The following is an 11,186-nucleotide window of genomic DNA, read 5'->3' as shown; positions in this document are numbered from 1 at the left end:
GATCTCTCCATGCTCTTGCTGAGTCCCATTCTCTTCTTCAGTCCATTCCATGTCTTCTCTATTGTTCTTTGGGTTTGCTTTCATTTTACCAAGAAGCTCTTTCAAACTCAGTTGAATAACATGTGCCATGCATGGTACCCGAATAACTGGTGCTTGGTTTGGTATCTCAAGTGACTGAAGGGAGTCTTGGATACTTTCAGCCAATTTTGAGTTATTAGACGCATTATCAGTGGTGATGGTCAAGACCCGATTCTCAATCCTGTGCTTTTGCAGTAGGTCAAAGAGAACTGAGCCTAGATTGACTCCTGTATGTGTGCCATGAAGCGGTTCAAAACCAAGCAAAATCTCATGATAGTTCCAATCTGCGTCAATAAAGTAGCCCGTGATGGCCATAAAGGCCTGCTGAAAGGGTGAGGTCCAGCAATCTAATGCAATAGAGATTTTAGCCCCTGTGGGAAGTTTGTGAAGGAGATTGTGCTGTTGTGCTTCAACCATCTCTTGAAGGTGACGTTGGACTATATATGCAGAAGGGATTTCTGGTAAGGATGGCGAAAGTCGGGCCATCTCAATGAGGGCACGAAACTGCGGGTGCTCAACAAGTTGAAATGGTAATTGTAAGGCAGTAATGAATGTAATGAGTCTCTCCATCCAGGCTTGTGGAGTAAATGTAGGTTTTTGAGAGGCCAGATGTGCCTAAGATAAATAGAACTGTAAAGATAGAATGAACTAGGAGGAATAGATATATTGACATACCCCTTCTTGCATAAGTCTTCTGATGTCTTGTGAACGAGGTGCTACTCGCCGGCAATTAACCCCTTGCAAGAAATGTTTATTCATAGAGGATGTTCCATGATGGCCATTTGCTGGATGATTGAGGATTTGGTCGCATATTTTACACATAACCTTTGGAGACCCATCCTGGATAGAGGCAACCTGATGAAAATGTTTCCAACATTCAGCCTGGCGCTTATTCTCAAAGATATTCCGTTTCATCTGACTTCCAAACTCAGTGTTCAACCACCATGCGATGAATTCATTATTCACCATCTCTGTCCAAAGCAGGTAATTTTTCTGTTTCTGTGGGCCAACGCGTTCAAGAGTGCTGGGGATGGGGGGCGGTATTGGAGGCCGCGCAAATTCAGTGATAGATGTAGAATCAGACGTCTGCTGGTCATATGAAACATCAGGAATAAATGACTGTGGAAAATCAGATGAGAGAGAAGGAAAACTCCCTAAAGAGGCATCCTCGCAGATAGATGAGGCATAGTTATCAGAAAACTGAGATATTTGACTTTGCGACATCGTAAATGATAGTCAGAAATGATCAGGAAAGACTGGAAGAGAAATACTAGAGACCAATTCAGCTGGGACTGAGGAAAATAGCAAATTATTAGAATGAGCTGTTAACGCAAGCTGAATGAGGGGAATTGATACATCAATTATGATATATAGGGCTGTCTACCTACGTGTATGATGATTGGTTGGTGAGGTCCACCATAGTCAGGTTCACTCAGGTTCGAACCTGATAGAACCTGGAGAACCTGACCAAGAACCTGCAGAGCCTGACAAAATCACCCCTGGACATGGAGTTGGTTTGATTTTTGTGCAAGTCTTTAAGTGAATAGTCTTGTTGCTTCTGAGGTCTGAATACAGAACATACAGAGTAAATATAGGATGAAATGATATATAGCATTGAAGTATTAGTATCCTGATATGAGCTTCAAATGGGCCAATTTGATTCAAATTGTGGCTGTTGAAATATATTGAAAGAAATGTTGATGCATATGGTCTGTAAAGTGAAGTCCAAATATATATACTTCGCATCATACAACAGATCAATGACAGCTTCTACTGGAAATACCTATTAAGGGCATCGGAACCACTAAGTTGAATGGGATATAATATTTCCTATGCTAACTATTCTATATACAGATGTAATTCATATGATTTCACAAGGAATGTGGCTACATTACGCTGTTCCTGGATGTAATGACCAAAACAGTGGTAGATTACAGTAAAAAACCAAGATGAATCATCAGTTTTGTGCGTTCAAAAAAGGAAACTCTTGGCAGAATTATGCAAATCAGGTTCTGTCAGGTTCGAACCTGAGTCGAACCTGATGGAGCCGCGATCCGAGTCAGGTTCAAATATTTGGAACCTGAGACCCTGAGGTTCAGGTTCGAGGTTCCGACTTTTGGAACCTGAATCGGACCATTTTGAGGCCTAGTATTTAGTGTCGGAATCAGGTTTATTGCGGTTTACCCATTTTATTGATACTTCGGATGTATTTCAGGATTGTGGTGATTCATGCTGTTGGGATAGATAATAGTATGTGTTCGTCTGGTGTGATGTCTTGCTGATTCATGATCAGAAATTATGATTATAGGCACTGTATCTATCCTGCAGTGAGATTTTCGCAGCTGATGTCACGGAGCGGGGGCATTCACCAATAACGCAAGGTGTTTGACTACTTTGACCTGTTTGAATATATGGTAGGAACCCCCTTCGCACACACTTAAACAGCGCAGCGCTGGCAGGCCCAGCTTCTTCCATTCCTTCTCCATGTTAGTATTCCGCTATATAGTCTACCAATGGACTTATATTGCTTGATACTGTCACACTTGGCCTCCGTTGCCTTACACTCATATTGCAGCCAGTACCAATACTCCGTCGTCGAGCAATAACTGTAAGGTAGTGACACCAATAGTCTGGTGATTATGGAGGAACATTTAAAAAGGGTGCCTTGTTGAATTGTAAGAGGACTGGACAGAGCAGAGCGTGGTAAGGTAGAAGATAGGAAGTTTGTTGTCGTGTATTCATGAGTTCTTCCTCTATAAGTTCTGAATATTGCCTACGACATCATTCCGAGCATAGTAGTTGATACAAGCAGCAGTATTCTAATGTGATAAATAATTATTTTTTTATGAATACTCCCAAAAAAAAAGAACTTTTTATACTGGTTTGGGTCCGGATCTTCGATCCAAAGTTGGATTTTGGTGATGTCTAATAGTAATAATATTGAGGCGGCGAAACTGCGACTCAGTGGTTGATTGCGTTAGTTCAAGATGCGCCGGTATGTGCAAAAATACCAAATAAGAAATTAGAAACGAACATGGACTGACGTGTTCATTAACAGGGAATATACCTAGTCCAAAACCACTGACTGACGGCGAATCATGTCACGGGCTCGGAATTGCAGATGATGATAAATTATTGTTCCTAACTACATTATTGTAGCCATCGACGAGAATATTGAATCTGAAGAAGAAAAGAGAAGAGGGGATCTATCTAGACAATGGAGAGGTCTTATAGGGTTGTTGACGACATGACTGCTGGTTCGACTGGCAACATGTAGATGCATCAATTGTTGCTGCAGTGGTGTCCAGCCATCATATGGTATCTATCACACATGTCAGCCGTCACGAATGGTATCTGTGACGCTAATGTTGGCAAACATGCTGGGGATCAAGTCTGAAGGGTTAAAAAAGCAAACAAGGCGACCCCGCCCTGGGTTCTCCCACATCCTCCCATTTTGGGCTCTCCTCTTTCTTCCCATCCGCTTCTCCCCTCCATCCCCTTTCTATCACTTCGCATATGTTTGCTTGCAAGCTTTGAACCTTTCGGGACCTGTTCGAAATGGGATCTATCGGCTCTGAAGCAAGTGTATCTTTGGAAGATTCTTGGCAGCAGGCTAAAGATCGCTTTTTTCAAAAGACAAATCTGAAACTGGATAGCGATGGGGAAGTTAGCCCCTTATCCCCGGAGGATTTTCAAGAGAGAATAATCGAGCTTCGATCCAATAGGAAAACAGCTGAAAAGACGGAAAAGTCCAAGGGACAGAGCAGAAACATTATAACTGCGTTGCAAAAGTTAGGTGGAATTGCGGCTGGGGGTGCTGCATTGGTATAGTCGGATGGATATCATCGATCTGAGCGTTGGCTAACCTGGGTTTTTGAGCAGAGTTTCCCACCAGCCACCGTGTGTTTCGGTGCTTTGTCCTTTCTCCTAGAGATTCCAAAAACTGTCCATCAGTTCCACGTAGCTATCGATGCTGTGTTTGACCAAGTGGATGTGACATTCGCTGAGATTGCCATATGGAATCGGGCAGATAAAGAAGAGCTTTTGGATTTTGCTCTACGGAGATACACGCACCAGGTCTTGATTAGATTTGTCGATCTATGCGCTGCATGCATCAGGCTTGGTCAGAAGGGAAAATAGAGAACGTCTTCTCCTCGCTTCAATGTACCACCAGGGTTCCCAGATGCGAGGAGACTTGAGGAGCATTCAGAAGACGACGGGCAAGACTGGGAAAGCAGTGAGGGATTTATTGGAATCAAACCAAACCCGAGATGTAGAAAAAACCCGCCATGGCGACCTGAAAACAATTCGAGAGAGGCTCGGAATTGACAGCCATTCACAAGCGTCATCGGATAATGTCCATAGGGACGGATTGAACAAGGCGAGTCCCAGGAGTACTTGGTTTCAGCAGCTCAAGGAATACACCGATTGGATTGAACAGAGTGCGCCTAATTTCAACCCCATGCTACTATTAGCAGGAGACCAAGGATCGGGCAAGACCCATGTGGCGACTTCAGTCTTCCTGTCTTTGAAGGATGCAAAACCAATTTCTACTCATCAGGATGAGCAGACATTGATCGCTTACCATTCATTCCCGTCGCCTACGAACAAGGCTGATGATGACAAGAGGCCGTTGGAGACTGCGTTCAAATGCATGGCCTGCCAGCTAGCCGGTCAGCATTTGAAATACCGGAAAACCCTGCTTGGGCTTTGTGAAAAGAACATATTTGATAGTAAGACCTGCAAAGATCTCTGGTCAGACTTTCAATTTGAAAAACCCCGAGCCAAAGCAACATTTCTGCTCTTTGATGGAGTGGATAATTTGGCAGAGCAAGACATACGAGAACTGTTCAAAACGTGCAAGACTGTTCGAAACGGTCACCTTCGTCTACTCATGACTGGGACAAAACAATGCTTTCTACGTGAATCGGTACCTTTGATTCAAATTGAAAACCATACCCAGCAGGAGCTAAAGGGGTACATCGAGAGATGCTTAAAGGAAGCCGATCTGCTCCAGGATGATCGGCAATACTTTGTCGATTTGAGAAGAAAAATATGCGACAGACTGTTCGAGCAATCCAGCTGTAGTTTTCTCAGCGCCCAGAAGCTCTTTCTGACAGCTAAAGAATTCATTCAGACTGACGAAAAGGACAAACTAGACCAATTTCTCGACTACACATCAAAAGATTCGTCGGCTCTGGCTCATGCGCAGCGGCAGCAGCTGCAGGAAGGCTTAAACGACAAACATATTGATGAGTTGAACGTACTTTTGGTTTGGATAGAATATGGTCGGGAGTGGCTTGACACTCAACAACTGGAAGCTGCCCTGGTATGTATGCGTCTTGATTTCATTGCATTTCAGGTTGAAATAGAACTGATAATGCTAGTCTTTGCAACCCAACTCGGGATTACTGGAGCCACTTCACAAGAAGATCCAGGGGAAATATAGAAGACTCTTGGAGATAACAGATGATGGTAAGGTTTGTCTGATAGATGGTGTCAAGGAATGGGTGGTGACACCTCGAAACACTCCGAGACCATCCGAGAATGACCCCAAGGTCACCGCTACCATCTCCATCACAAATGCAGATGTCAGAGTAGTTCAGCAATTCTTCTGGGATCTGACTGAACATTCCATGTCAACAAACTTTGACTTCAAGCACGTGCCCGATGCTCAAAACATCCGCCGGAAGCGGATTCAAGTTAACGAAATCGATTCCCACCTTTTGATTGTGAAACAGACGTTTGGTTTTATGAATAAAAAACCAGATCCTATATCACAGCCAATTGGTGCATATCTTTTCCAATGGTTTCATGATCATCTTTCGGTTCTATTGACTGCGACAGGACATGACTCGATTGGAGAATCAGACAAAGTGAGCATTGGTGAAGGCCTGTACGATATATTCTATTGCCCGGAGTTTATTCGAAAGCATTGGGATGGTATAAAGGTGACCACCTGGTTTCGCAACCGTGATGCAATTGAGGTGTTTTGGAAGTGGCTTCTGAACGAATCAGCAACAAGCCGCCTGGGGAAACGCGACAAACAATGGATTCAAGATACAAAAAATCGAAAAGGCCGAGATCGGCATCTATTCCGCCGGTTAGCAGAGCTCATCGCTTCCATTTGGCTGCAAAGTCAGAAGTCACACCCCAACTACGCATTCGAATGGATTAGTGAATATCTAATACTTGTGCGTGTTGTATATATTTTAATGGAAACTTGTCCGGCTGATATGGATTAGGAACCCGAAGATAATGTGAGGGCTTCCAGTGGTGACGATAATTCCCCTGAAAGCATGGTAATCGACGAGAGCGCCACCCTCATAGGCAAAATCCAATCAGCTGATGCCTGGTGTGAAAGGGTCCTGCGTGACAAGAACCAAAGCAAAGACCAGCGTCTATGGATTCAGCGAATGGCAGAGACCTGTCAGTTCCTAGGTCTTCGCAGGGATGCCATTAAATACTATACACGGGTAAGTCAATCCCTATTACTGCGTTGAAGAGGCATGAATAACATGTTGCCCTCTTACCACAAGACCGATTGAGATTATAAAGGATAGCGAATGCGTTATAGCAGAAAACCAGATAGATATATTAATCCGCCTGGGGAATCTACATGGCATGGAAAAAGACTCCGAGCTAGAGCTGCAATACAAACGGAAAGCCTTTTATACAGACAACAGCAACATCAATGCCCGCTACGCCCTCTTCCAGACCTACCGCATGCAACAGAAGACCGAAGAGGCTCGCAGTCTCCTCGAAGAAGCTTCTCGAAATTCCATAAATGAGAAGTCAACGCAATTGAAACCATTGATTCAAAAGGCCGCTGAAGATAAAGAACAGTCTTTTCATACCTTGTATAGAATGACTGCGCTATGTGCATCTGAATCACGAATTTTGGATATTCTGTTGCAAGATATAGATACAGCGATAGCAGAGGCTCGTACGGCTCGAATTTACCAGACCCTGTCACCGTTATTATTACACAAGGGAATCGCAACTCATTACTACAGCAAGAATGAACAAGACGAAAATAGCTCGGCTTTTAATATCTGGATGGAGTGCGTGTCGGAGATCCAACAGAACATACAAGTGAACGAAGACAAAACATTCCATCTAGAAAGGGTCAACCGCCAGTTGAGTTTATACCATTTTGAGCAAGCCGAGGCTGGAGAAGAGGGACATATCGAAATTATGGAGCAGATTGCTCAAGGCTGTACTGGACTGTCTCCGGCTACGATATATCTAGCGGCCTATTTCCACCGCCATGGTCAACCTGATAGGGCCCGCAATATCCTTCAGCCTCACATGGGCCTAGCATTTGATCTCCTTTCCGGCGACACTACGACAAATGACCCGTTAGCCTACACAATTCTCCTAGACTGTCTGATACGTTGTGATGATTTTGAGGGCAGCCAAATTGCCCACTCAATGGTTTCTGCCGTCCGAATGGATAGAAAAACGTTATTAGTTTGGTTAAAGTATGAACTTGAACAACCGGTCGATGGAATCGAAGAGATCCTGAGTACATTGGACTCAGACTGCTTTATGCTGTCGCAGTGGGATGGAATCGACTGCTTGATCAAAAAAGCCGAGTCCCTCGACACCACCTGGGAACAGGAAAGTAGTGATAGTGGTACTGGAAGCCCCTATCTTCGTATCCAAGCCCTTCTGAAGGAGTACAAAGACGCCATGCTGGGTCGCTTGTAGACAAGTGGCTACTGTGACAATTGCTTGACGCCGTGTGATGGCTATTACGCATGCAAAATTTGTTTCAATGTTGTTTTCTGCAAGGAGTGTCGGGATGGAATTCAAAAAGGAATGATCATATCGGTTTTGTGTCGGGCGAACCATGACTGGCATCAACTGCCAGTCCTAGATGCAGTGAATTTCGTCTTGTCCTGCAAGAGAGAAGTCAGAAAGGGAGCCCAAATTGGACCGGATGGAAACTTCATAGGGGGGAAGTGATCCCAGTAACTGAGTGGCTGGAGAGCGTCAGAGAGGCGTGGGGTTTTCCTACTGGCAAATGGGAATTTAAGTAGATCGATCTTGGCCCACACACCAGTTTTGTCAGTCTACATAGACGACTTTGTTCAATGAGAGGCATGTATGGGTGAGAGCAATTTAGCAAATAATGCAAGCTTCAGCTTCATCGGCAAAAGAGGCGCCGATGCTAGCGGAGAATAAATGGCCATTATGGCTCTCGCGGATGTCGTAGAGATAGCTCTGATATAGTGCTGTACATGTTAAATAATAGCACAGCTAGTCATTCCTTCCTTTTCATGCTTTTACACATTACCCAACCCAGCACTAGCTTCGATCTTCAATTCAAGCGTGGCTGTACATGATCCGCCAATTTGATCATTCCAGGAATGTCTTTCATATAACTAAATTGCCATCCATATTAGAGTTGCATTCGAGTCTGGATGGGTAGGAAAGAAAGTTTCTGCTAGGGCAACTGCCCGAGCTCAGGAGTTCTACCATTGGGCCTAAAGACCACTATGATGAGCCGATGCTCATCATGCTCGGGAACCGATATATATAGTAGCGCACTGTGTATGGTTGTCGCACCACAGCCTAACGATTTCTCTTCAATTCCCATTTCTATATTCCGCCGGGGAAGTGTCAGGAATCTCCCATATTTCACAATTCTAGCCATTTGTGGGCACACTATGTCATGGTCCCGATGTACTCCTAATACTAGGGTATAAACGAAGTGGGATTGCTGAAGAGAAAAGCTAGATATAGGCTTGTAAGGCAAGCATATAATAACTAGTAACCTTTCTGACTGCGTAGTGAGTTTACCATATCCTTCAACTGAAGTAAACTCGATAGAGCCAGTTCTCCCCTCAATTCCAATACAGCTCACCACTAAAAGGGATAGCAACTCTGGGCTTCGTACGTCAAGCAGGATCCGTAGACCTTTTAAGCGTCTGAAAAATGATAACTTTGCTGTTAAATTACTATACAATGAATGTATGCATTCTGATCAATCCCCACTTTCCTCTACTGTTGTAACCCGAATGCATGAAAAAAATGACTGAGATTACATATCATTATGCAAGTCACATAGTCCATCATTTTTGCTTTTCAAAGAGCCCGCAGCTTGCCTGGGGTCTTGCAGGTGTCTACGTAAAATGTTGGTTTCTTGTTGAAGATGCTTTGTATTCATTGTACTATTTCTTCTTTCCTTGGTCTTCTCTGTTTTAATCTCTTCTTGCTATATCAACCTGCTGGTACCGACCTGATAACTCCATCGGAGGCTCCAGAGCTTACCGGTGTTAAAAAAAAAAAAAAAAAAAGACCCAATCTCATATGATAGTCTCAAACAATATGAATTTCTTGGTAGACTATATAGCGGGATACTAACATGGAGAAGGAAAAAGTTGGGCCTGTCAGCACTATGCTATCTAGTGTGCAAGGGGGTTCCTGCCCTATATTCAAACAGGCTAAAGTAGTCAAACATCTCGCACTGCTGGTGAGTGTCTGTGCTCCGTGACAAAACCTCCGCTTTAAGCTTGCATCAGGGCATCTGTGACGGCTCAATGCCGCCATGCAAGCAAACAAAGAAAGGAGTTGGCGTGGTCACAGAACCCATAGATAGAACCCCTTTTCTCTTGTAGATAGATTCCTTCTCTTCTTTCCTCTTTAGATTCGACATTCTTGTCGATGACTAGGATAGTTTAAATAGGAATTCAGTTCATTAGTATTACTATTCCGAATCGCGACATAGCCTAATTTTCATGCTTTGTCATGGACATAGACTTATGATAGCACTATAAGTTACTATTGCGCAACATACCTTAGCGATCATCTCTTTCTAGTCAGCAAAATTAGTTACGACTTAAAGTCTTCGTGCTCACTCCAAAATAAGTATAAGCGTGTTGAAGAGGATCTATACTTATGGTGATGTATCATTAGAGGCATTATTTAAAGTCACATGTTCCAGTGTCAAGCAGATATGGTGAGCCAACACCACAGACAGACAGCGAACTACTTCCTATAGTTGGAAAATCCATCTATGTGGTAAAAAGACAAATCCCCCATCATTTGAAAAATGGCCTGTGAAAACGCCAAGAACACTGTCTCTTCTGGAGAACAGTACTGGTAAGCTTCTTATTTCACTCCACTTCGTCGCAATCGCACCATGGGAACCAGAAAACACGCAGATTGTCGATATGCAACAAATGATTGATTCACACCCCTATCAAAAGGAAGGCTGCATTGACATTATTGCACTTAAACTTACTAATATACAACGATCTTGCATCCGTTTTGGGAGAGGATGTCTGATCTTTAAAAACTGGACCTGCCAAGTTCAGCAAGCAAGAAAGTCAGGATCAGGAATACCAATAAAGAGGAAAAGCAAAAATCAGCACCCACGAAAAACACGTAATTTTCACGCGTTAATCAACCGATAGGGGCCCTCTGGCACCTATAAACCACCATGGAGGCACAGAGACCCCGTGGTGGTGGTATATCGCACGCGTTGCCCCCCGGAGTGGGCAACGTGGCCTCCCAGCTCACGGGAACGCCAGACATGCCAGGCACCCCAACACCAACCCACCGGCGATCCAGGAATGCGATGCAGCCCATGCTCAGTGATAGCAGTGTGGAGGTTATGAGCATAGATGAAAATGAAGACCAGGAGCGCTGGCAACCTGGGGGTTCCAGCAGGACCCCCAGCCGGGCCAGCGAGGCTAGAAGTGGAATCAGACAACGAAGGGTTCTACAAAAGTCATTTATTGGTAGGCCAAAGCATCAGGCTTCCCTACTAGACGCAAGCAAGCACGCCCAGGTGTTAGTGGGGGCCCTAGAAGCAGCCCAAACACAGCAACAGGAAGTGTACCAGGTGGTCCTAGAACAAGTGCAAGCACACATGGCAGAGGAGCTATCCAACTGGAAAGCAGAACAACAACTCCATGAAGGAATTTATCTTGAGCGAATCACGAATCTGGAACTGGAAGTCAGCAAGCTTCGTACAGAGCTCATGGAGGCTCAACACTCAATTCAGCGAATTGGACCAGTGAAGCAAGATACGCCAACAACCAATGCCCAATTGAGTCAAATGAACCAGCATGAGTACAACATCATCTCCAAGACAA

General features: G+C 44.2%; 2 protein-coding genes across 2 annotated transcripts; both read left to right on the top strand.

The window, feature by feature from the left end:
• Positions 1–3,636: 3,636 nt before the first annotated feature.
• Positions 3,637–7,791, top strand: EURHEDRAFT_405872 (uncharacterized protein; the record flags this gene model as incomplete). Its single annotated transcript, XM_040780418.1, has 6 exons — positions 3,637–3,903; positions 3,961–4,155; positions 4,253–5,407; positions 5,466–6,272; positions 6,324–6,554; positions 6,667–7,791. The coding sequence occupies 6 exons, from the start codon at positions 3,637–3,639 to the stop codon at positions 7,789–7,791; spliced, it is 3,780 nt and encodes a 1,259-aa protein (XP_040635239.1).
• Positions 7,792–10,528: 2,737 nt separating this feature from the next.
• On the top strand, positions 10,529–11,163 carry EURHEDRAFT_380882 (uncharacterized protein; the record flags this gene model as incomplete). Its single annotated transcript, XM_040779346.1, has 1 exon — positions 10,529–11,163. A coding segment is annotated over one exon (635 nt), but the record flags the coding sequence as incomplete, so codon positions are not given.
• Between the last annotated feature and the right edge of the window lie 23 nt (positions 11,164–11,186).

The sequence above is a fragment of the Aspergillus ruber genome (genome assembly GCF_000600275.1).
Source record: "Aspergillus ruber CBS 135680 unplaced genomic scaffold scaffold00033, whole genome shotgun sequence".
Lineage (NCBI taxonomy): Eukaryota > Fungi > Ascomycota > Eurotiomycetes > Eurotiales > Aspergillaceae > Aspergillus > Aspergillus ruber.
The sequence above is the reverse complement of the archived record's forward strand: the minus strand, read 5'-3'. Positions and strand labels throughout refer to the sequence as shown.